This window comes from Panthera uncia, chromosome D4, assembly GCF_023721935.1.
Source record: "Panthera uncia isolate 11264 chromosome D4, Puncia_PCG_1.0, whole genome shotgun sequence".
Taxonomy (NCBI): Eukaryota; Metazoa; Chordata; class Mammalia; order Carnivora; family Felidae; genus Panthera; species Panthera uncia.
In genome coordinates this window covers 57,765,985-57,792,568 of record NC_064807.1, presented here as the reverse complement: position 1 = coordinate 57,792,568, position 26,584 = coordinate 57,765,985, and the positions used below count along the sequence as shown (strand labels likewise).

Here is a 26,584-nt window from a genome sequence, read left to right as displayed (position 1 = left end):
CTAATTTTTAGTTTACTGATTTCACTAATAATTTCTTCTTCAATCCATGAATTATTTAGGAAATGAGTTTATAAGCCCAAATATGGGAATTTATAGTTACCTCTGTTAATTAAACTATACTGAGGTCAGGGAAAATCATTTGTGTGATAACAAATCTCTGATACTGGTTGAAATTTACTTTGTAGTCCGGTACATGCTCTCCTTTTGTACATATTCTGAGTTTGCTTCAGAGGATGTATTCACTATGTGTTGGGAGAATTCTAAATATGCCTAATAAATCAAGTTTATTAACAGTAAAATCTCCTATGGTCTTTTTAACTTTTTGGCCTATTTTATCTGTTAGTAAATGAGAGAATGGCTTAATATTTTCCACTGATACGGAAAATATTTTTTTTTATAATCTGTCCATTTTTGCTTTTTATGGTTTGAAGCTATGTTTATTAGATACATGTAAGAATTTTATACTCCAGTGAAATAAACCTTTTAATTAATATAGTACCTTTTTTATCACTAATTATGCTTTATGCCCTAAACTCTCTTTTGTCTGCTATCAATGGAGATGTAACTTTTTCTTTGATTTGAATTTGCCTGTTATTTTTTCCCCATCCTTTTACTTTCAGATTTTTTTCATTGGTATGTTTTAGGTGTGTCCCTTACAAAGAACATATAGTTTGGTTTTCTTTTTTAATCCAATCTAACCCCATCTGTCTTTTAAATGGCTACTTTAGTCCATATATGTTTATTGCGATTATTGATATTTGGATTATCTGCCTACCATATTTTTGTGCTTCCTGATTTACCTGTATTTTTTTAATGATTTCCCCTCCCTTCTCTGCCTCTATTGGATTGATCATGTTTTAATAGCTTTTGTCCACTAATTTAGAAGTTACCATTCATATTCCTATCCAAGTTTTATTTCTAAATTTAAAAAATAAATTTTAACAGTTATGTGTGTCTCAAAGATAATCTATATATCCTTTGCTGAAACAGTATGCATAGTTACAAATCTTTAAAAATATCCCATCTTGGGGCCCCTGGGTGGCTCAGTCAGTTATGCGTCCGACTTCAACTTAGGTCATGACCTCGCTGTTTCTGAGTTGGAGTCCCATGTCGGGCTCTGTGTTGACAGCTCAGAGCCGGGAGCCTGTTTCAGATTCTGTGTCTCCCTCTCTCTCTGCCCCTCCCCTTCTTGTGCACTCTCGCTCGCTCTCTCTCAAAAATAAACATTAAAAAAAATATATCCCCTGTCTTTTTACATATGACCTCTGAAAAGAATATTTCAGAAATAGTCCTGTATATCACTGTATTGTCATTTCACCACAGCTAGCAACAGGTATATTTAAAAAAATTTTTTTAACATTTATTTTTTGAGAGAGAGAGACAGAGCATGAGCAGGGGAGGAGCAGAAAGAGAGGGAGACACAGAATCAGAAGCAGGCTCCAGGCTCCGAGCTGTCAGCACAGAGCTGGATGTGGGGCCTGAATTCATGAACTGTGAGATCATGACTCAAGCCGAAGTCAGGAGCTTAACCAAATGAGCCACCCAGGTGCCCCAGCAATAGGTATATTCTAATCATTTCTCAAATTTCAACTCTTTAAATGGTCAATTTCTCTATAAGGAGACATTGAAGTATTTCACAACAGAGGCATTACTGACACTATAGATTATTAGTTGACTGTGTAAACTGTCCCATGCAGGATGTTTAGAAACTCAGATCCCTGCTGATTAAACGCCAGTAGAAATCCTCTCTTCTCCCATATTAACAACTAAAACTACATGATACATTTACTTCCAAACATCCCCCTATGGATTGGTACCACTCCAAATGAGAAAGTACTCTTTAATGCATGAAAAACAAGTACAAAAGTTACAAAATAAATAGATTTAGAATCAAAGGACCAAAGAATGAAAAACATTTCTGTTCCATAGAGAAAATAATATTTTTCCTTAAAGTCCTTAAATTTAGGAAACTCAACTTGTAAACCAGTTTTCATCATTAACTATACTACTTGGTCTCCTTTCCATATAATTTTCTCCATATTTTTTACTTGCAATATATGACTAAGTGCAAGTAACAAAAGATGGAATCATTTTTTGATTGTTTTTCCCCAAGGCAGGTTCTTCCTCCTTAAAGATACAGAAAAGCTAAGACAAATCTCTGAATTTAGTTACCATCTTAAACAAATTTTTTGTTCACAATCCTAACATGGTCTCCCATTCACAAACCTGTTGGTGTCCCAAATAATGACATTTCCATCAAATCCTGATGTTACTAAGAGTCTTGTATTAGTATCATATTCGATGTTCTTCACCCAGCTAGTGTGACCATGTAAAGTGCATACTTTGGTGTTCAATTTTCTCAGATCCCACAGTGCTATTGTAGTGTCATCAGAGCAGGTAGCAAACAGCCGGTTATCAAGAAATCTACAAAGCAGAAAAGAAAAACTGGTTTATTTAATCTCTTGTTAAAGAAAATTTGAGAAACAGTCTCTATATTACCTAATCAAGAAAACAAACAAAAAAGGACTACAAACTTACTGTATAAACCCAGTGATTCTGATATACAATAAACAGTAAGTAGAATTCATATAATCACAAGGAAAGATACTATGACTTAATGAGGACCACAATGCAACTTTATCCATTTGCTTTGTATTATTGATTTTTATTTGGAAATGGAAATAAGGGTGGGTGTTTGGAGAACAGTGCTAAAGAGCAAGAACTTTAGAATCTGTATAAGGAAACACAAATGGTGAGAGACAACAGGAGACAGAGATTTTAAAGACTTGATTGCAGAGCGAGATATGTTAAGCTGTAAAGGTTCGTAATTGTAACAAATATTTACTCTGCTACAAGTAATGTCTTCCTGTTTAGAAGACATTTACATACAAAAATTTCTGTTAAAATGCCATGTTTTTAATCTATTAATTCAAAGAAAGGCATTCCCCAAATAATCATACTTAGCAACATTAGAACCAGTTAAGATTACAGGGTAGATAATTAAAATACAAAGTGCCAGGTACATAACAAGCACTTACAAATATTTATTATTAGTGATTGAGATAGGAGTTCACTTTCAAGTTCATAATTCAAACTTTTTATTATTTTACACTGATTTCTCAATCCTTAGAATATATTTTATACAAATACTTAAAAAATAACAAATCTACCAATCACCCTTGAATTTCTGCCTAATTCAACATTAGGATGCTCTAGCTATGCTGTTACATAAAATTTCCTAATGTCTTACAGAAATATGAAATGAATTCTGGAGCTTCTTTCAAGATAAAATTATACGTAATTATTTTTTATCAGAAATCAACCCCAGTAACCACAAATATCATAATGACCTTCCTAAAATTTAACATGGTTTTAAAATTCCAGAATTTTGTACAAACTGTGTCTACTACTTGAAACCACCTTCCTCCTACCCCTTGACCTGGCTAACGCTTGCTTTCTTTTTATTATTCGGCTAATTCCTCCAGGAAGACTTATCTCACTATCCAGCCTGGGGTAGATTCACCAATCTTCTAATCTCCCAAAGTACTCTATGAGTCTATCATAACATTTAATATTACAGTGTAAGGAATAATTTCATAAGGCTATAAATTCCTTGAAGGCAGGGGAACTGTCTGCACAGTTCATTGTTAGATCTGCAGTACCCAACACACAAAGTGCCAGGTACATAACAAGCACTTACAAATATTTATTATTAGTGATTGAGATAGGAGTTCACTGCCTAGTGGAGAAGAAATTATAAATAATTATACAAAATAATTGTGTGGAATAAGCAAAGAAAAGGGTAGTTAGGAAAGACCTCCTGGTAGTGTCATTTGAACCAACTCTAAAAGATGAGCAGGCAGGGGCACCTGGGTGGCTCAGTCTGTTAAGTGGCTGACTCTTGATTTTGGCTCAGATCAGATCTTATGGTTCCTACAATCAAGCCCCACACTGGATTCCCCCCCCCCCACTTTCTGCCTCTCCCTCATTCATGTTCTCTCTCTCAAAGATAAAATAAATAAATAAATAACATGAGCAGACACTCCCTAAGTGGCCAAAGGAGTAAGCAAAAGTAAAGAGGCATGTGGAGGGATGGTATACTCTGAGAGGCAATGGCAGTTAGAGTGTTGTGTGCGGCAAAGTAGATATAAATAAAGAATATATCATGGATTTATTCTATAGCGATTCCCAATATTTTTATATTATAAATATATGCCTGTTGGAAATCTTTTTAAATGGAAAAAATCCACCATAAAAATAACTACAGTTATTGATATGTAGCCTAATTCTTATATTGCAAGCCTAATATCATAATTATTTTGCCATGTTATTAAAGATTGACAAAATCTTTTTTTTTTTTAATGTTTATGTATTTTGAGAGAGAGAGAGAGAGAGAGAGAGCAAGCAGGGGAGGGGCAGAGAGAGGGAGAGAGAGAATTTTAAGCAGGCTTCACGCTGTCAGCACAGAGCCCAACATGGGGCCCAATCCCACAAACCACGAAATCATGACTTGAGCCGAAATCAAGAGTCTGACACTCAACCAACTGAGCCACCCAGGCAGCCCAACAAAATCATTCTTAATGGCTGAATAGATTCACTGTATGAATGAGCCATAATATTTTTTTATAAATGATACATCATCCTTGGTTTTATTTATTTTTAAATATTTATTTATTTTGAGAGAGTGAAAGGGTGAGCAGCAGAGGGGGAGACAGAGAGAGAGAGAATCCCAAAGCAGGCTCTGCACTGTTATTGCAGAGACCACTGTGGGGCTCAATCTCATGAACCGTGAGATCATGACCTAAGCTGAACCGATGGACCCACCAGCCCCCCCTCCCCCCACCGTTTTCTTTCTTAAAAACTAATAGGGGCATCTGGGTGGCTCATCGGTTAAGCGTCCCACTTTGGCTCAGGTGATGATCTTGCAGTTCGTAGTTCAAGCCCCACATCAGGCTCTGTGCTGACAGCTCAGAGCCTGGAGCCTGCTTCTGATTCTTACTCTCTCTGCCCCTCCCCGACTTGTGCTCTTTCTCCCTCTCTCAAAAAAATAAACCTTAAAATTTTTTTTTTAAAACAAGCAACTGTTGAATGTTTACATTGTTTCCAGTTTTTTCCATCTGTTCAGTGATGAACATCCCAACAGCTGAATATTAATCACATCCTTAGTTATTTTTCTAAGTACATTCCCAGAAGTTTTATTGTTAAATAAAAAAGGATTTTAAAAAATATAAGGCTTTTTTGATACACACAGCCAAACTGTCCTCTGTAGTTCCACCAGCAGTCAGGGGTATCCATTTCTCTAATATTTTAATTCTCTTAAATGCCAGGAAAAAAAAATATCTAAATTGAAACTTTTATTTTTAGTAAAGTAGAACATTTTTCATACTAATTGGAAGATTATATTTCTCTTGTGAATTGCTATTCATGTTCCTTGCTGATTTTCCTATTGCTGTATTATTTTTATTACCAAGTTATAAATTCTCTATAGTAACGATAATATAGCTCAGTTTTTCAAAGATAGTATGTTGAATATTTTTTGCACATATACTTCTTTGAATTTTATAGCATTTTATTTTATTTTTTTAAGTAGGCTCTATGCCCAACATGACCCTGAGATCAAGAGTTGCACAGTCTACCAACTGAGTCAGCCAGGTGCCCCGCCACATATGCATCTGTCCTTCTATGTGGTTTATATATTTTCTTATTATATCAAAATTTTAGTGATTATATAATCAAGTTCATTTTTCTCCTATGGTTTTATCTTCACTGATTAGGCTTTTTAAGATAAACATATTTTAATGACTTCCTGACAGGAATTATATGATTGAAAAACATACACAATGACAAAAGGCTAATGGAGAATCAAACTTTTAAAATAAATTGATCATCAACATAGAGCATCTTCATACATTTAAAAAATTTACAGAATGGGGCACCTGGCTGGCTAAGTTGGTTGAAGCATCTGACTCTTGCTTTCAGCTGGGGTCATGATCTCACAATTCATGGGTTTGAGCCCCACATCGATCTCTGCACTAACAGTGAGGGGCCTGCTTTGAGATTCTCTCTCTCCTCCTCTCTGTGCCTCTCCCCCACTTGCACTCTATTTCTCTCTCAAAATAAATAAATAAAAACTTAAAAAAATAAATAAGAAATTTAGGGGAAAGATTTTATTTTATTTAGTCTACAGAAAATACTTAAAGTACATATGGATTCAAAACTCCAGTGGGATTATACTGCCCAGTGGTCCACCCTGAAGGGTTTTGGCAAGAGAATGACACGATTAGAGAAGAGTTTCAGAAAGATCTCTGAGGTGGCTAAGTTTTCAAAACTTTTGTATTTTCATAAAAAATAAAGTAGGGGATCAGCTTTAAAATTTTTATAAGGCCACTGAAAAATTAGGCCATTGAAAAATTACCAATGTTGCATGAAAGATATTTTAATACCAATGATGTAAAAAGAATATTATCTTGGAACAAAAGCTAACAATTTGAATTGAACAAATTTACCTTGATGAAAAATTCAACACTTTGAATTTAGTTTTCTCATTTTGCCTCAAAGCTTTACCTGTTAAAAAATCTTGGTATTGAAGAATCATTGGTGAAGAGAATAAATTACAGAAAATTAAGAATGTAGATTAGGAGACCAGTTAAAGTATCCATAATTCTTATCCTAAAGCAAGCAGATGCAGAGAATGTAAAGTAGTAGACAAACCCTTGGAAATCTGGCTCAAACTTCTCAAATTAAAACTGTCTAGCCTAATAAGTTAATAAATATATTTTTTAACTTCATAGTCCCTAATAAGCAGGAGACACTCCACACACTGAAACCTATGAACTTATGAATTATAAAACTGCCCCATATGTCCCCATCAGACACCAACATATGACTGTAACAGTTCTGGATAAACTGACATTTGGATAAACTGAGGTTTTCATTATCAGAGGTTAATTGGTAAAGGATAAGAGCAACTGAAATAGAATTTTCTTAAAACAGGTACCAACATTTCATTGTACACAGGAAAGAAAGTATTGTCTAAAAACCAAAAATCACAAAAATGTTTAACATTTATTTTACATTTATTTAACTACGTGTAAATTCTTAGAATAAGTTAAATGTTTGGGGTTTTTCTTGCATAATCTTTCCAATGAAATTATGACAGCAAAATATGATACCCTTCCTTAATATTTGAGTTTTATACTATAAAAAGAGAATCATTTCTATATAAAAATCAATGGCTTTATCCATTTTCTCAAGGGCCTTTCCTTAGTCCCATGAGATATTCACATAATTCTCTGAAGTATCTACCAAGTCATCATTTCTGTGATTTCCTTTTCTTTAATTGATAACTAGTCTACCTCTATCAGATCCTCATTTGCTAATGATTTTATATGTAATTGATCAGTTTTCTAATATCAGTCTTAGGGTTTTGTGAAATTCCACATCCTTGGCAAGATAAGAAATTTCATGTTCCCAGTGATGAACACTGCATTTACATTATAGTATTTGAAATATACCAATCAGGAAAAGACCAACAAAGACGGTGGGAGGGAAAAAATAGATCCTGGAATATTAAATAGGTATTAATTTTTTAACTGTCATACCACTAAGTAAATATTCTTATGATAACCTCAACTGCCCTTGTAACCTCATAACTGGGGGACCTTAATTATTAAATGGACTCTTAAATTGACACACAGAGTCCTCATGAATAAGTAAATCTGTATAATGGGCTTAAGAATTTAAATAACATACTTTCCCCCTTACTGTCCCTAAATATGAATAAAGAGAAAATACTCTTTACAACTATCAATATTTTTAGTTTACAAGATAAGCAAACCTTAAAAAACTAAGGAATGAACTAGAAGACATTACTAAGTATATACGAAATCACTATCTAGAGCCAAACCAGGAAATGCATGCCCACATCTCTAAACAGTACTGAGGTGGTCTAACTGAACTGAGCATGAATTCCAGCTCTACCACTTGCTACATATTAAAGATATTGGACAAATCTCTTTAACTGAGTTGCAATTTCTTCATCTCTTAAAATGGATACAGTATCTGTTTCACATCAGGATAATGTAAGAATTAATATTGTATGAAAGTGCTTCACAAAGGTTTGGCACATGGTAGACACTCAGTAAAAATGGAAGTTAGTATTATTAATAATATACACATAAGCTCATGCCAGAGGACCCCTCAGATTCTCACACAAAACTCTTAAGTGATATGTACTTCTAAAAAAGCTTCAAAATCTGTTTTTCTAACCAACAGATAAGCAAATTCAAATTTGTAAGTGTGGAGTACTAAAGCAGAAACACTGATAGCAGCAAATGAGAGTTGACATTGATAAAGAACAAATTCTAACAGCAGATTAGCCAGAGATCATTTTGAATAGGGGCAAACAATTCAACACATCTTCTCTTTTTGAGATAAGAAAATTTTAAATTGTAAAATATTTAAAACATAGAGAAAATTATGAAGAATATAACAAAGACTGTGATACACACCACCCAGCCTTATCAAATTTTAACAACTTGTTATCTTTCAGATTTCTTGAACATTACAAACACAACTGAAGCACCCTGAATATCCCTCCCCAATCCCATTCCCCTCCCTCCCTCTCCAGAGGGAACCACTATCCAAAATTTGTCACTCCCCATGCAAGTTTTTAATACCATGAGTTCCTAAGTATGTATCCATAAACAATGTATAGTTTTGTTTTGCGTTCAATTTACTCTGTAAATATTTAATTAGCACCATGTGCTAGGCACAGTTCTAGGTGCTGGGGATAGAGCAGAGAACCAACAAATATGCTTATGTTTGTATATTTCCAAACTTTACATAAATGGTATCACACTGTACAGCTCATTCTATAATTTGCTTTTCTGGCTCAACCTTGAATTTCTGAGATGTATCTCAGATGCTGATGTTTCTAGTTCATTTATTTTAACTGATGTATAGTATTCCATTATATGAGTATACTAGAACTTATCTTCTTAATGGAGATTTGTTTCCAACTCGTATTACTAAAGATGCTATAATGAACCTTCTTTACACATTTCCTTGTTTACATATGCTTTGATTTCTTAAAAAAAAATTTTGCTCTTCAATTTTACCAGATATTGCTAAATTGCTCTTCAAAATAATTTTATCAATTATACTCCATCAATGATGCCTAAGAGTTTCTACTTCTCAACATCTTTGCCAATACTTAGTATTTCTTCATTGCTTATTTTTATTTATATTCTTGTAACTAGGAAGCTTGAAAATTTTTTCCATATTTACTGCTCATTTTAGCTTCTCTTACATGATTTTCTGCCTATTTTGCTCCAGGGTAATTGTTTTATATATTCTGGATGCTAATCCTTTCTTGGCTATGTGCATTGAAAATATGTTCTCCCACCGGCCTATAGGTTATCTTCTCACATTGTTGTCTTTGGTTAGAATGAAGTTTTAAATTTTAATGCAGTCAAACTTAGCAATCCTTTAATGAGTTATGCTTTTTGTATCTTAAAAAAAATCCTTTCTCATCCTTAGAACATAAATATATTCTATATTTCTTCTAAAGCTTTAAAGGTTTGCTTTCATAATTAGGTCTTCAACTGGCAGTTATATTTAGCTATGGTATGAGATAGAAATCTAATCTTACTTTGTTTTTTCATATATATATATATATGAAATCATATATATATATATGAAAATCTACATATATATATATAGATAACCAGTTCTCTCTTTTCCATTTCCCTGCCATTAATCTGTAATGCCCCTGCTGTCATATATCAAATTTCCATATATGCATGGGTCTGTTTCTGGAAGTTCTACTCCGTTCCATTAGGCACTTAATCCCTGTCCTAAGACTGTGTTTGATATCAGGAAGACTACCATCTTAGCAACCTTCAAAACTGTCTCAGATATTCTTGGCACTTTGCTGTTCCATATGAATTTTTAAGTTTAAAAAAAAAAAAAACAACCCTGCTTGTATTTTGATTAAAACTGAACTAAATTTATAGACTAATTTGGAAAGAATTGACTTCTTTATGATACTGAGTTTTCTCCCTGAGAGAAGATATGCGTTTGTTTTTGCAAGTACCTGGCAGTACTATCAACTTGGATTCAATTTTAAACTGCTGGCTAGATGGTTTTGGACCATATAGTAGTGTGAATTTGGGCCCCATACATGCATGAAGGCGGACTTGTGGTTAGAAACTTACTGAGGAGATTTTCTGACATCCCTCTACCAAGGTCATAATCTACATGAACAGCGTGGTATATTTCTAGATCACCTTAATGCTGTAAGTATAGCCCTGGGGAGTCCCAGCTTTATGCAGAGTTTTCCACTAGATTCCTCATCTTGAACTGGCCATAAAACTAACTCTCCTGTTCACTGTAACTCCTTATACATATCAAAACAGAAGATCAAGGTCACTCACTAGCATTTGGCAAATGCCTCCAGGGTAAAAGCCAGCTGAATACCAATTTACTTATTTGCATTCCTGCTTCTATTTCATTTTTGGCCCTAGGATTCCTTTCTTACCAGCTCAATTATACATTAAAAAAATACATTTTAAATACATCTTATTCTGCATTTCTATTTTTAGTAGAAAGGTTGTAAAAGATATTTTAAAATCTTCTATAGCCTAATTTTTATCTACTTGATTTACTAGTTTGGGATGGAAGTGTATTAAAAGTCTCTCACTATGATTATAGACTTGTAATTCCTTATCTGTTTTGTTTTGGGATTTTTTGTTTTGTTTTTTGAAATATACAAATTTCAAATTGTATACAAGTTCCTAATTACATGCTCTGAGTTGATTTTTCCTTTTATCAGTATGTACTGTTGTATTTTTATCCTTATTTAGGCTTTTGATCTTCCATCTGTCCAATAATGATAATCTATATTAGTTTTCCCATTTCTGGGCAACTTTTTATCTCTATAAAAAGTATACAGATGATTTCGGTTTTTATTCAAATTGCTATCTCTGTGTCTTTTAATAAAGAAGATCAATCCATTTATACTTACTGAGAACTACTCATATATTTGGAACTGTTTCTACTCCTTGTTTTCTACTTATCATCCCTTTGCTTGCTTTATTTGTTTATTTACTTTATAAAGCTTTCCTGTTTTCTACTAAACCTATCAAGTATTCAGTATTCCCTTTCCCCCCACTTCTGATTTGGAATCTATACACTGTATGTCTACTATATTAGTTACCTTTAAGTTTCTTTTTCATTGCATGTATTTAATTACACATTGTTCTGAAAGAGTCTGAAGCTACTTAATATTTCTGCCTTCTTTCTGAACCTTACATGAACCTTACCATATTACACACAATCTATTTGTTGTTACTATCCAAAGCTACACTGTCCAGTTTGGTAGCCATTAGCCACATGTGGCTTTTGAGTCCTTGATATGTGGCCAGTCTGAATTGGGATGTGCTCTAAGTGTTAAACACCGGATTTTGAAAATTCAACATTCAAAAATGAAAGTAAAATATCTCAATAAATGTTATAATAGTTACATGTTGAAATGATAATGTTTTAGTCCTACTGGGGTAAATAAAACATTAAAAATTAATTTCACTTTTTTTCTTTTTAATATGACTAGGAGAAAATAAATCTAGACTTTTAGTTTTAACTTTGTTTTAAATACACCCCCCAAAAAACCCTAAATTATTATCTTCCTGCTATTAATAACATTTATCATTTCACCTAATTAAATTCTTCATTATGGAATGACAGTTTACCTGGATATATGGCATGGAGCATTATTTTTCCTTAGTATTTAAGATACTACTTCATAATCTCCTAACATCAACTGTTGCTGTTGAGAAACTTTGTTATAACCTTGAATTATACCTCTGTAGGTATTCTGGCCTCTAACATTGGTGGTTTTTAAGATTTTGTCTTTATCTTTGATACTCTGTAGGGTTTTACTACAACCTGTTTCAATGTACATTTATCTTTATTTAACCTATGTGACATTTAGAGTTTACTTTTGATTCAAGGATTCAGGACCTTCTTTAATGCTAAAAATTCTCTCCCTTTGTGCCTTCAAAAATTAGTTCTCCACCAATCTCTGCATGTTCTTTTTCTATAATTCTTATCATACATACATTGGAGTCTTTCAATCCTCTATGACTTTTAAGTACTCAGTATTTTCCAATCCATTAATTCTCTCATCAATGATGTAAAGGATAATATTTACCCCCTCTTTTGAGTTTTTTATATACTAACTACATTTTTAATTTCTAAGAGTTGTAGTTGGTTTTTTCCAGATTAACCTATTCTCGTTTCATCTCTTTAAATGGAAAGTATTCCTTATTTCTTTGAGCATCCTAAAAATGCTTTAAAGTTTCTCCCAACCAATGGAATACTATGCAGCCGTTAAAAAGAATAAGATTATCCCATGGGTACTAACATGGAATAATCTCTAAATATGTTATTCAAGGGAAAAGCCAAGGTATATAATAGTGTGTGTAGTACGCTACCATTTATATAAAAGTGTATGTATGTACGTGTGTGTGTATGCTTGTACATGCATAGACTATCTCAAAAAGGATAGCAAGAAATTGGTAATAGTGGTTGCCTCTGGGGAGGGGAACTGGGTGGCTAGGGGACAGAGGTGGGAGATAGACTTACTTTTCACTGTTTACCCTTTTGTACCTTTGAATTTTGTACCACGTGCATGTATTACCTAGTCAAAAAAAAATAAATAATTTATTTTTAAAAATAAAGTCTTTGTTGGACTACTCCATAAAATTAACTTCATCCAGAAAAAAATGCTTGTTTTAGTTGCTGATTTTATGATATTAGTATGTCTTCATGAGTTTTGGCATTTTGGTTATAGGCTCATTTTGAGTAAGAAAGGTTTTAAGAAAGGTTTTTAATTACTTTTTTTCTTCTCCTATTTAATGCTTTTGTAGTTGCCCCCATTTGGATTTTTGAACCACTAATCCACAATTAGGCCACATAATGACATTAAGTCCTTCAGTTTCCTGATGATATTGGAGCTATCACACATATACATTCAATCACTGACTCAGTAATGGCTTCATTACTGAGTCAGGCCAGGAGGATGTGTCTTAATCAGCCAAAACCCACAGCCTCAGGTAGTGAATAGCTTTTTCCTTTTTTCAGCCTTTTACAAATGGGGCAGGCATTCGGCCTTCCACAAATGGGACAGGCACTCTAGTCAAATGCCTGGCTTTGTGTAGTAATTCTGGCTCTGGTTCCTGCTTCACATAAAGTACTTGGGTACTTCTGATTCTTGACAGGAACTAAAACTACCACACATCAATACCAGATGGAAAACTCAGTGGGCTTGCAGTTTCAGACCTATAACAGCTTCCCTGTGTTCCATTTCTGGCCCACGAAAATGTTTATGTTGTTTCAGAGCCTCACTATATCTTTTGTGCTATTTATTGTTCAGTGTGTTTAGAGTATAGAGGTTACATCAAAACTCAGTAAGTCACTGTGACTAGAAGTAATTTCCACGTTTTTTTTTTTTGAACAGTAACAGTAATCGTTATAAAGGGAATATAATCTTATTACATAATGTTTAGAAAACAGAAAATTACTCATTATCCATTCATTCTAACCCATCCTATGTTAGCATTGAAAAATATTTCCTTATCTTCTGCATTTCATATTTTTAACAATTTTTATCATGATTTTTACCTATATTGTCCCAAGCATTTGTCCATGTTGATATGTAGTCCCTATGACCATCATTTTAATGACTGCATATTAATCCACCAAGCTGTTCAACTGTTATTTACTTCCCACATTATTAAGAATTTAAGGAGCTTCCAACATGCTTTTATAAAGAAGTTCTCTGTGCAAATGTGTTTTTCCCCCTCAATAGTTTGGAATGGGGAGGGGATAGGTGAGAGAGGCTAAGTAAGGGATTGCCATAATTCTACATAGATCATTAGCCCAAAGACATTGGAGGACTATTGTAATGCATGGCTGAGGTTCATAATGATGACCCTAATATATGAAGAGAAAAGATAAAATCATATGGAAGTGAAAAATGCATTTCAGAAAAATTCTTATCCAAAATGGTTAATAGTAAGTTTTATAATTAAAGGGATAAGTTTCACAAGGGATAAAATTCACAGTTCACAAATGCATGTCATCTAGCACTGCTGGGCAAGACATTACCAATTTTCATTAACTTCCAAAACAGAATATTTTGGGTCACATTAATAAACTTCACTATTTCACTAAAATACTGACCTGATATTATTTACACAGTCTTCATGAGCTTCAGAAAGTGTTTTTATGTGCTTTGAAGATATAGGGTCAAAAAGCAGAACTTCAGTCTGTTCACAAGCAACCGTCAGCACTGACCTGAAAGCAAATGACACATTTCTCTTTAGTTTTCTAGCATTCTTTCATTATTGATATTTATTTATAATCATACAAACTATAATGAATAACTTTTTTTTACCCATGTTAGTAGCAAATATTTTTTATTTTTAAAGTTTTATTAATTTTTTTGAGGGGGGGAGGGGCAGAGAGGGAGAGTATGAAAGAGAATCCCAAGCAGGCTCCATGCTCAGCACAGAACCTGACATGGGATGGGGCTCCATCTCATCATTGTGAGGTCTTGACCTGAGCTGAAATCAAGAGTCAGACACTTAGCTGACTGAGCCACCCAGACACCCCAGTAGCAAGTATTTAAAAGATTGAAATTATCTGCTGTTGGCAATAGTAGGAAATGGTACTCTCAAATATGATAGTGAAGCATAAACTGGTACAGTTTAGGTTCGGAGAGTACCTGTGTCTATCAAACTTTTAGCACCACACTCTAACCAGCTGAGCTAAACGGCCAACCTTGTATCTATCAAACTTTTAAATGTGCATAACTTTTGACTCAGAAATTTTTTCTGGGAATTTAATCTAAAGAAATAATCATTTATAAATACAAAGAAACATAAAGATATGCTTCATTGTAATGAGAAATTGAAAGTAACCTAAAAGTACATGAAAGAGGAATGACTGATTCTATAAGCCACGGTACATAATAGTTTGCAATATGGTGCAACATTTAAAAAGAAAGGGATAAGTTTTATGTGGATATGCAAGAACTCGAAAACACATTTCTAAATGAGAAAAGCTGGTTGCAGAAAAGCATGCATCGATGAGGCAACTTAGGAAAAAAAATTATATATAACAAAATTATGTATTTCTTCATCAATATCTATTAAAATGTACTGAAAAAGGTTTGGCATATATCCTACCAAACCAGTTAGATAAAATCAAACTTAATCTTTTCCTTTATAGTTTTTAGTATTATCTCTTGTTTCAGCCCTTTCCTATTAGAAAGTTATATAATTATAAACCTTTCATAAGTTGCATTTTGATTTCTGAAAAGCAACTGTGTTTTATTTAAGTCTTAGTTTTCTGTGGGCACTGCTTTCAGATTCAGATCTAGCAAATGAAATCTTAAGTCTTTGAAACCGCAGGCCTGGTCTCAATTTATAGTTCCAGTAATAAATGGAATTTGTACACACTTAACATGAAAATACATAAAATAAAAATGGTTTTAATTTTTTAAAGTAATCTCTACACCCAACATGGGGCTTGAACTTACAATCCTGAGATCAAGAGCCACATGTTCTACCGACTAAGCCACCAGAATGCCCCAAGACAGAATTTTAATTAAAAAAAAAAAAATTTATTTGAGAGAGAGAGAACACACGTGCTTGAGCAGGAGAGAGGGGCAAAAAGAGAGACAGAACCTCAAGCAGGCTCCATGCTCAGCATGGAGCCAGATGTGGGGCCTGATCCCATAATCCTGGGATCATGACCTGAGGCAAAATCAAGAGTCAGACACTCAACTGACTGAGCCACCCAGGTGTACCCCCAAGACAATTTTAAATAGCCAAAATTTTCTATTTATTTATTTATTTATTTATTTATTTATTTAACGTTTATTTATTTTTGAGACAGAGAGACAGAGCATGAACGGGGGAGGGTCAGAGAGAGAGAGGGAGACAGAATCCGAAACAGGCTCCAGGCTCCGAGCTGTCAGCACAGAGCCCGACGCGGGGCTTGAACTCATGAACCGCGAGATCATGATCTGAGCCGAAGTCGGACGCTTAACCGACTGAGCCACCAAGGTGCCCCCAAAATTTTCTATTTAGAACAAACTTTTTAGATAAAGTAGGAGAGGGAAAAAATCTACATTGGAATCTTTTCCATATTTAGTAATCATGAAATTGTCCTTTAAAGGGTGTCCGTAGGAATGCTTTTTAAAAAAACTTTAATGTTTGTTCATTTTGAGAGAGCCAGACAGAGCACAAGCAGGGGAGGGGCAGAGAGAGAGGGAGACATAGAATCCAAAGCAGCCCCCAGGCTCTGAGCTGTCAGCACAGAGCCTGACACAGGGCTCGAACCCACAAGCCGTGAGATCATGACCTGAGTGGAAGTTGGATGCTTAACCAACTGAGCCACCTAGGCTCCCTGGCAAAACCTTTTTTGAAATATCTGGACTTCAGGATTTTTGTGCTGGTTGATCAACATGAGTAAAAATATTCAAATTAATATCCATAATTTTAAAGCTAGCCATTTTTTGTTGTTATTCAGAAGAGTCACAGAATGAACTTTACTCCTTTTTGTGCATAAAAGTAAACGAATCGCTGGTTCTTGGAGAGTCTTTACCTTAAACACTGTAAGATATCTATAAAACTGACACTCATTGTTTTGTTTTAATACAAATAATTTTTGTACATGGCATGATTTGTAACTTTTTAAAATGCACATCAATTGTCCCAATATCAAAGCCTACACTTTTCTCATTGGTTTGAAACGTGATCTTTATCATATATACGTTTTGTTTCTGGATTCTACACCCCATTCTATGCAATACCACCACATTATTACAATTTCTAAATGGTTTTCTATGTGGTAAAGCAAGATCTCCTCATTGCTTTTTTTAAAATTTATTTATTTTGAGAGAGCAAGACAGCCTGTGCACAAGTGAAGGAGAGGCAGAGAGAGAATCAAAAGCAGGCTCCATGATGACAGCTCATGAAATGTGAGATCATGACCTGAACTGAAATCAACAGTAGGACGCTTAACCAACTGAGGAATTTTAAATATAGCATGTCAGGTCCTACTAAAAAACCTTGTTAGTATTTTTACTAGGATGCACTGACTTTCCAAATTAATTCAGTGGAATTTGTATCATTCAGTATTGAATCACCCATCAGTAACATATACACCTTCCCACATATTCAAGATTTTCTTAGCAAGAGTATCTTAGCAATTCTTGGGCCTTTAAACATCCTTATACATTTCAAATCAACTTATCAAGTTATGTACACACACACACAAGTCCAGCTATGGATTTTCAGATTATAATAAATCTATATAAAAGTTTACGTAGAATTGAAATCTTTATAATATGGAGTCTTTCAATCCATGAACATGGTGTATTTCCATTTACCATGGAGATTTTTCTCCATATGGGTCATACCTATCTTTTCTTAGATTTATTCGTGGGTACTTGACCATTTTTTTCATACTTTTGTAAATATTCTTTTTTAAATTTTGCTTTGTTGTTGGTGTACAGAAATGCAATTGATTTTAAAATAATTTATCCATTAATCTTGCTATTTTAATACTTTACCCGTAGGTTACTTTAGGTTTTCTTTGTCAATAATCATATCATCTACAAGCAAATGCTTTGTTCTTTTTTAATACTTTTTTCCTTGCTGCACTGGCTAGAACTTTCGGTATAATGTTAAATAGAAATGTTACTATAGCAGGCATGCCTCTCATTCCTGATCTTCAAGAATACATTCACTGTTTCATCATTAAGTACAATGTTTGCTGTAGAGTTTTTTTGTTTGTTTTTCTTTTGTGGGGGATAGATTTGTTATTGGATTAAGAAATTTTCTTCTACTTCAAATTTGCTGTTTTTTTCATTGATATATGTTCAATTGCATAAAAGTTTTCCAACACTTACTGAAATTATCCTAGGTTTTTCCTTCAATATGTTAATGTAGTGATTTACATTATTTTATTTTCTAAACCTTTGATTTCTACCGTAGAGCTTATTTAACTCATTTGGCTAAAGCTGTGGGCTCACATTTCTGGCTTCTCTTCCTTTCATAGATCTTGGCCCTGCAATTTACTTATTACCTTATTTCTCTAATTCCTTCAAACACAAATTTTTATATCTTACATTAAATATTTATATTTTTTCTAGCTTTTCTAATTATTCTCTGTTGAAGGGTTGGGCCAAACCACCTACTCTACTTCTTCTGGAAAGCTATAATCTCTACCTCTTGCATCTGAAGTTATGTCACCCCTTTTCATTCTGAATATTGTTTGCTTGGGCATTCTCTTAATCGATATGAGTGTTTTTCATTTTTATTTGTCTTTTCAAAGATAAGATTTTCTCTGGTGAGTATTTCTACTGAATTTTAAAAAGTTCACCAGTTCCACTCTGTTACTCTATTTCCTTCCTTCTCCTTTCTTTGCTTACTTTGCTATTATTTGCACATAATTTCACTATTCTTTCTTGAGATAGATACTTAGCTCATTTTTACTTGTCTTCCTTTCCAGTTTATTAATGACTATTATTTTCCTAGTAAGTACTGTTTTACTTGTATCTTACAAGTTTTGAGATGTGGTACTTTCTTTATCATTCAGTGCTAAATATTTCTAACGTCCACTATCATTTCTTTTTTGGCCCATATGCTACTTATAAATGTTTCTTCACTTGAAAACACTTGAGGTTTTCCTAGTTATCTTTTTGTTATTGATTTCTAGTGATCACACTGTACTGATATACTGTAACTTCTTTGATAATCTTTTAAAATGTGGCCTTGTAAGTGAAAATTTTATAAATCTTCCTTGTGTGTTTGGGAAAAAAAAATGCAGGAGGCAGCTGTTACATATAGCCAAGTGTGATATTTAAAAATGTTAAACATTCAATAGTAATATAAACATGAATAAAAATTTTTCAACATTTTAAACATAAACTAACCTATAAATTATAAAAACTCTTCCCAAGTTATAGTTCTAATTAAGTTGTTTGTCATATTATTCTAGTAATTTCCATTATTTGTTAATTTTTGGAAATATTAGCCATAATCTTTTCTTTGACCCAGATGCCGTTGTCTGCACCATGAATTGGCATAAAGAATTACATAAAGCCCCTCCAAAAATGTCCACATTAAATAGGTAGTCATTAAGTAACTTGTAATCTTCATAAGTAATAAAAAAATTACTTAACATCAACAGAATTATCGGGCTACATCCTCTTTTTAGCTTTTGCTGAAGTAAGTATATTAAAAATTTTTAGCACTTATGCTTGTTAATTTTGTGTATTAAATATGTATACAATTATGTTAATAACTAAGCCACAAAAAGAATCTGTTGATATATCATGTTTAATTATAATCCTTTAGTCCAGATGACAATATAATATAGCAGTTAAAAGCATAATAAGCCAGGATACAAATCCTTTGTTTAATGACCTTTCTGCTTCTCAGTTTCCTCAGTTAAATGTTCCTGAGATTTATGTTGGTGGTCAGTTTCATTAATAAAATGAGTGTTTACTGATGCCCATGGTAGGCAGGTATTCAGTGGATTTTAGCAAACTTAGCCCACTAAATAATGGTGAAATTCAGTAGGAATAAAATTAGGGATCTGCATCCCTGGAGTAATGACATCCATAAACCATCCCTAGAGGCTTCATTCATCTGCTGTGGATTCTGTTCTGTCATGGAGTGCACACTATGCCAAGAGAGTTAATATGTCTGGATGGTGCCTGCAGTAGTGCTAGTACTCTTGTCTGACTGACTTGTTCATCTCTCTGGATCTCCCCGGAGGCTGCAGTTCTCACAAATGACTATGTGAGAATGGCTGGGAAAGTGCCTGAGAAAGGCAGGCAGCCCCACACTAAGGGAAGCTAAACGGTCACTGGGCATTTGCCTATGGATTTTTTTTGTGTGGGGAAGGGTATCTGGCATGGATAAGGAGCACTTTGAACTGATGCTGCAGCTCTCCAGTGAGATGTTTGTTGGTAGCTTGCTGTGCCAGCTCTTAACTCTGTAGTTGTTATATAATGGGTTATTCTAGGAGGTCCCATGGAAGGTACTCAATGGGCTTGGGGCAGTAACTATTCAACCACTATGGACATATATGAATATTTTTACAACTGGTACAGCTGAACCAATGTGTACTGATTATCAGGCCTGGACACGGCATACTGCCCTTTAAAGCAAGATTTTAAGTGGTGTTTTGATCTTATGTTTGTGTCTGCATAGCTGAAGTATATACTATAATGTACATTAAAATCTTTCTTCATGATAAACTTGATACATATATTTTAAACCTAAAAGACTCATCCAAGTTTAGAGCTGTTTTATTTTCCACGTGAATTGAGCTTTTATCAGCATGACCTCCATCTCTAGTAATTTTGCCTTAAAGCATAGTTTGTATATTAATATAGCTCACTAGCTTTTGTTTAGAATGTGTTTGATTTATTTTTGTCTATCCTTTTGAACATATTAAGTACTATTATACTTATTATAATTAGTAATATTTGGATTTATTTTCAGCCATTCTTTGTGCTTTCTTTTTTTAATGTTTATTTTTAAGACAGAGAGTGCTAGCAGAAGAAGGGCAGAGCGAGGGAGACACAGAATCCAGAGCAGCCTCCAGGCTATGAGCTATCAGCACAGAGCCCGATGCAGTGCTCGAACTCATGAACCACAAGATTATAACCTGAGCCAAAGTTGGATGCTTAACCGACTGAGCCACCCAGGCACCCCTTCTTTTTAAAAAAAATTTTAACGTTTATTTATTTTTGAGAGAGAGAGAGAGACAGAGCATGAGTGGGGGAAGAGAAGAAAGAGAAGGAGACACAGAATCCAAAGCAGGCTTCAGGCTCTGAGCTGTCCCACACAGCCCAATGTGGGGTTCGAACTCAGACTGTGAGATCATGACCTGAGACGAAGTCGGACGCTTAACCGACTATGCCACACAGGCATCCCTGTGCTTTCTATTTATTATACCTTTTCTACTTTTTTTTCCCTTTCTTGTTTTTTTTTGAAGTATTTCTTTCTCATTCCATATTTTTTCCTCTACTAGTCTGGAAATAATATATTCTTTCTTGTATTTTACTGTTTAACTTGCAGATTTTAATATGCAAACATTAAAACCTAAAGTTATGATGTTAAATTCTCCCTCAAGGAAACAAGAAATTTAGAACATTCCTTCCTAATTTGTTACTGGTTTTTTTTCAATTTTAGTTCCATCTTTGTTAATTCCAAAAGACAAAATTGAAGGTATATTTAGTTTCACATGCATATTTCCTTTTTTTATTCTTCATTCTTTCTACCATCTCAGATCTTCCTGTTGAAAACTCTTCTCTTTGAACTTCAAACTTCATTACTGAAGGTCTGGTGGCAAACTCACTGAGCTTTGCTTGTGTATGTATTTACTTCATCTTTGTTCTTGACAAAAATGAAGATCCCCATCTTTATTGGGTATAGACATCTAGATTGGAAATTTTTTTTCCCCCAGCATACTGAAAATAATCACCACTGTCCTCTGATTTACACTATTATTTTAAATATTTTTTTTTGTTTATTTATTTTTGACAGAGAGAGAGAGACAGAGCATGAACAGGGGAGGGGCAGAGAGAGAGGGAGACACAGAATCTGAAACAGGCTCCAGGCTCTCAGCTGTCAGCAGAGCCCGACGCGGGCCTCGAACTCATGGACCATGAGATCGTGACCTGAGCTAAGTCGGATGTTCAACCGACTGAGCTATCCAGGTGCCCCTGATTTACACTATTATTGATGACTAATTGACTATCACTCTCATAATTAATCCTTTGAAGGTATTTTTTCTCTAGCTTTTAAGATTTTCCATTTGTTGTCCTGGAGTCCCTGTATGTCTAGAAAGGATTCCTATTTGGGGTCTGCAGGGCATCTTAAATCATGGTCTGGTGACTTTCTTCAGTTCTGGAAAGTTCTCAGCTATTATCTCTTCAAATGGGTGTTGTTGTTTTTTTGCCCCATTATCTGTCTCATTTTCTTCAGAAGCTTACCAAATATATACTATGCCTTTTCTCTCTATGCAACATGTCACTAACCTCCTTAATATTTTCAATCTCCGCATCTTTCCTGTCTCCATTTTAGATAATTTCTTCACTTCTGTTTTCCAATACACTAATTCTCCCTACAGCAGTCACACATATTGTTATCTATCAACATTATCAAATTTCATTTTTCAAAATGTCATCCTAGGAGGTGTTATTGTACAACATTTTTGGAATTCTTTAGAAATTACCTCTACTCCATGTATCCTTTACATTTCTTTTTTAGTGCCAAATTCTCTCTTGTCTGGTCTCTATTAAATTCATAATTTTAATTCTTACTTCCTGTGTCACCTCTCCTTGTCTGTACTAAGAAGTCCTTATAAGTGACAGTGGCAATGTACCTAGTAAGCTGATTTAACCCATCCAACTGAGGGTTATGAGAAATTATCTCCTTTAACACAGATGTCATTTTTCTGTAAAATTATTTTAAGTCCTATGAAAATCTGGAGCATATTAGTAGGTATAGTAAGAATACTAAAAAATTAAAACACTTAACTATTTCCACCTATTACCTTGACACAGAAAAGAACAGCAATGTGCAATGTTGGCAACAGTATGCAGAGACAGGTACTTTCAATGGAGTATTTCAGGCAACAGGAATGAGAATTAGTAAAATCTTCACAGAGGGCAATTTGATAATAGGTATCCAAAATCTTCATAACCTTTGGCTCATTCTAGGGAATTATCATGAGGACATAAATCTAAAAATTTTATTTATACAGGTTTTATTTAAATAAATGAAAAATTTTAAAGAATGCTGTAGAAATATATTGACATAAGTAATTCACAATATACTATGAAAAAAAGCAGGCAACAAAATGACTCCATGTTTATATTAAAATAAACATATACAGGGGCACCTGGATGGCTCAGTTGGAAGAGCATGTGACTCTTGATCTCGAGGTCCTGAGTTTGAGCCCCACGTTGAGATTACTTAAACAAATAAATAAAACCTTTTAAAATAGGTAGATAACCATATACAAAGAAAAAAATTCCTTGGCTAGCCATTCAATCTCTGCAATTATAACTGCTGTTTAGCTTCTTTTTGCTCATTTATTGCCTAGGTCTTCTAGAATGAGTATATGTCAACTGCAAATTAAACAGTGCTGAATTATTTTAAGTATCAGAATACCTAACTACTTTTTAAAAAAATGTCCGTATGGGACACTACTGTCCATATTCAAACATAACTATCAGTAATATATTCCTCATTCTAATAGCACTGGCAATGGGAACTCCTTCATAATTCGTTCTACCCGTCACCTGAACCTAAAATCCCACTTCCAGAGAGTAGAAACAGCTATTTCTGAAAGCCTGACAGAATAGGTAGGGGGGTGGGAAGAAAGAAGTTGGGGTATGGAGAAGAAAGGAACCAAATGTTTATGAGGAACAGATTCTTGGTATTTTAGGAGGAGCTTTAGGAATAGGGCTTGGATGGAAAGAGGAGTGGGGAAAGGCAGTTCCGTGAATAAACTTCAGCAATAGTTTCCCCTCTCTTCCCTGTATTCAGGTGCACATTCATTGCTAGAGGTTCCACCCAACTGCTGTTAGTAAAAACCCCCAGAGATCCTAGCATCAAGCATAATTAGGAAGAAGCACCCACATCAGTGAAATGGAATATGGTGTGCCTCCTCACCATGAGATTTCAGAGTCTGCTACTTTTCTCCTTTGTTAGCGTATTTCAGGTTTTTCTTTAGCAAAAGATTTTGCTTTGTTAAGCTATCATCTTTCGGCTTCACTAGCATGACAAACTGATCCTCCAACCATAGGTCCTTTAACATACCATTTCCTCTATCTGAAATGCGTCTCTGCCCTCCCCCATCTTACCTTGGCTAGTTCATCTTCTACTCATTTTTCTGTTCTTGGTCAAATGTTATTTCTTCCAGAAACCTCAAACACCCTAGTATACAACAGGTTCCCTCAGGCTTTTATCCAATTTATAAATATATATTATGAATTATTTAGTATGGTCATTAATATGTGGTTGAACTAGTATGTCCCAAGCGTAATAAAAGTGGTCCCATTAGCTGCTTTTGCTCACCACCGCAACTTCTGCATCTGGAACATAGCAAGTGCTCAACAAATATTTGCTGAATGAGAGAATGAATAAATAAGCAGCTAAGCAAATGACTAGGAATCCAGAGGCCTTGATCGGGTAAGAGTTAAATTAACTATGTCCTCTCAGGGTAGAACTGTGGGTCAAGTTTTTCCTTTGTTGCTTGTTGAACTCGTTTGTGTACTCACCAAAGTTTTAAAAATACCTGTTATTTTGAAAATTCCCCAAAACCCAAAGCAAACTGAGGCCAAACATGAAATATTTACTCTGCCAGGAAAAAGGCTGGATACCCTTAACAGAAGCATCCAGTCTAGCCTGGGAACTTCACAAATGCCCCACATCATAAGACACCACTCGGCCGCCTCGTCGTCTTAGTATCCTCCCGGAGCCAAGGAACGTACCCTTGTCCCCTCAGGGCAAGTCAGGCGCAGAGTTCGTGGAACCTGCAGGCTCCCTACCCTCGTCAGAAGCTTCGAGGAGAAAAATGCAAGGCCGGATGACAGGGAAACAAGGAGCCTTTACCGCACACGTTATCTGCCAGGCACGTACTGCGTACCAGAGAACCGGTCTCTGGCCGGGCTCTAGCCCCACCGCGCCGAGTCCCGAGGAGCACACAGGAGTCCTGGGCCTGCCCACCTCCAAGGGCTGGGGGGAGACCTCCAACAGCCACAGGGCACTTCACAAAGTGCCGGGGGAAGGGGCCTGCGGGCCGGTGACCCCGAACCCCCGGCGCCCGCAAACGGGAGGCAGAAGCAGGCGGAGGCCGGCACCCGCCCTCCGAGGGGCCTCGCTTACCCGTCGGGGGAGTACTCGAGGTTGAAGACCGCGCCGTGGGTACGGGTGCTGAGGTACACCGAGTCCGCGGGATGGATGGAACCATAGAGATTAGTCATGGTGCGGAAATTGTCCCGCGCCGGGTCCACGAACAGCCCGCGGCCCAGACTGCGTTCTCTCAGCCACCCGAACAGCCGGGCACCGAGGCCGTGGCGGCCCCGGCCCCCCGCCCTGCAGTCGGGCCCGGGTCGCCGGCGCGCCGGGGAGGGCGGTGACGGCTCTCCCTGGGTGGAAGCTGCAGAGGAGTCCAGAGCTGCGTGAGGCTCGAGCTCCCCGGCGTGTGCGGCCGGGGGCAGCGAGGGGACGCCGGGACGGCGAGGGCTCCGGGAGGGCGACGGGGGAGGGGCTGCGTCAGCCCCGGGCTGCGGCGGCGCGGGCGGGGAAGGGAGCGGCCCCGCTGCCGTTGCCTGCCCCGCATGGGATGCCGGCTCCTCAGTCCCGGTTCCGGCCGTCCCATCCCCTCCCGGACTACCGGGCCCGAAGGTAAACATGACCAACGCGCCCACCCCCCCCACTCCTGGGCCGCTGCCCCACCGGCCGACACCTCACCGATCCCACCGCCACTTCCGGCGTGCGACGGCCTAACCCCGCCGGCTGGGAAACACGTGCTGCTCCTGGCCATCATCCGTTGGGGACCGCGAAAGTGGGGACACAGCCGACGGCGGGTGTTTTAGCCCCGAAGGGACGGTGGTTGGGAACGACTAGCTGTGTTTGAGCGCAAATGAGGATGCCCAGGATCCTAGCTATATGGGGCAGTGTTAGCATCAGGGTACCGCGTGCGACAGAGTCAATCTGTAGTTGTCAATCATCGTGACCAGGGATGACTGGGCCTAAATGGCCAAAGGGGTGGACTATGATGATGTACTGTTATCCTCACTTTATGATAAGGTCACAAGGGGAAGAAATTACCATATTGTGTGCAGGTCCCACATACTGAGTCGCATGGCGTACTGCCTACTCGGACTCAGAGTAAGTACTCAGGTTCACTATTGGCGCTAAAAGCCCAGGTCCTGGAAAACGGGGGCCTGGAAAAGGGGGCCTACTGGTGCCCTGAATATCTGCCTAACTCCCAGCTACTGCCCAGTAGGTCAGGAGTTTATCAAGACCAATGTCTTCCTCTCCTCAGGAAGGAGCGTATATCCAGCAAGAGTCACTGATTGCAGCTGGAGACCTGAATCAAATCAACCTTACAAGCAACAGAACCTGTGGTCAATCCTGCTTACATGTGCCAGGGCACAGACAGCATTACAGATGCAAGACCCTTCACCATTGCTGTTAAAGATCAATATATACTACTCCTTTGTAAAAAAGAGTTAACAGGAACTGCAGTATTTCTTCAGGAGGGAAGGAGAGTTCAATAAAAGAAAGCTTGAGGTACAAGGAAAGGTAGATAAAAGAACTGACAACTCTTCTAGGTACTGACAACTCTTGATTGAGAGCTGTGTTGTAGAAAGCACACATTCGATGACTGAGGATAAACCTGGACGATCTTTGTAGGAAGAGCTATCCTGTGAGGACAGATCTGAAGGATCTCCAGTATAAGGGAATGAGATTTGGAG

General features: G+C 36.3%; 1 protein-coding gene and 1 long non-coding RNA gene across 3 annotated transcripts in view; one reads left to right on the top strand and one right to left on the bottom strand.

Moving 5' to 3' along the window:
- Positions 1-25,604, bottom strand: part of DCAF10 (DDB1 and CUL4 associated factor 10) — a 43,560-nt gene extending 17,956 nt beyond the window's left edge. The window contains exons 1-3 of one of the 2 annotated variants that reach the window (XM_049626710.1): positions 24,987-25,604; positions 14,245-14,358; positions 2,227-2,424 (exon numbers count right to left, since the gene is read on the bottom strand). In XM_049626710.1, the coding sequence (XP_049482667.1) occupies positions 2,227-2,424; positions 14,245-14,358; positions 24,987-25,516 (842 nt within the window). In that variant the 5' untranslated portion in view covers positions 25,517-25,604. The remainder of the gene's footprint in view (positions 1-2,226; positions 2,425-14,244; positions 14,359-24,986) is intronic. The other variant, XM_049626706.1, reaches the window with a different exon arrangement.
- LOC125919908 (uncharacterized) lies at positions 25,419-26,337 on the top strand. The gene is made up of 2 exons (XR_007456884.1): positions 25,419-25,508; positions 26,152-26,337. It is a non-coding gene; the product is annotated as an uncharacterized LOC125919908 (long non-coding RNA).
- The last annotated feature ends 247 nt before the right edge of the window (positions 26,338-26,584 follow it).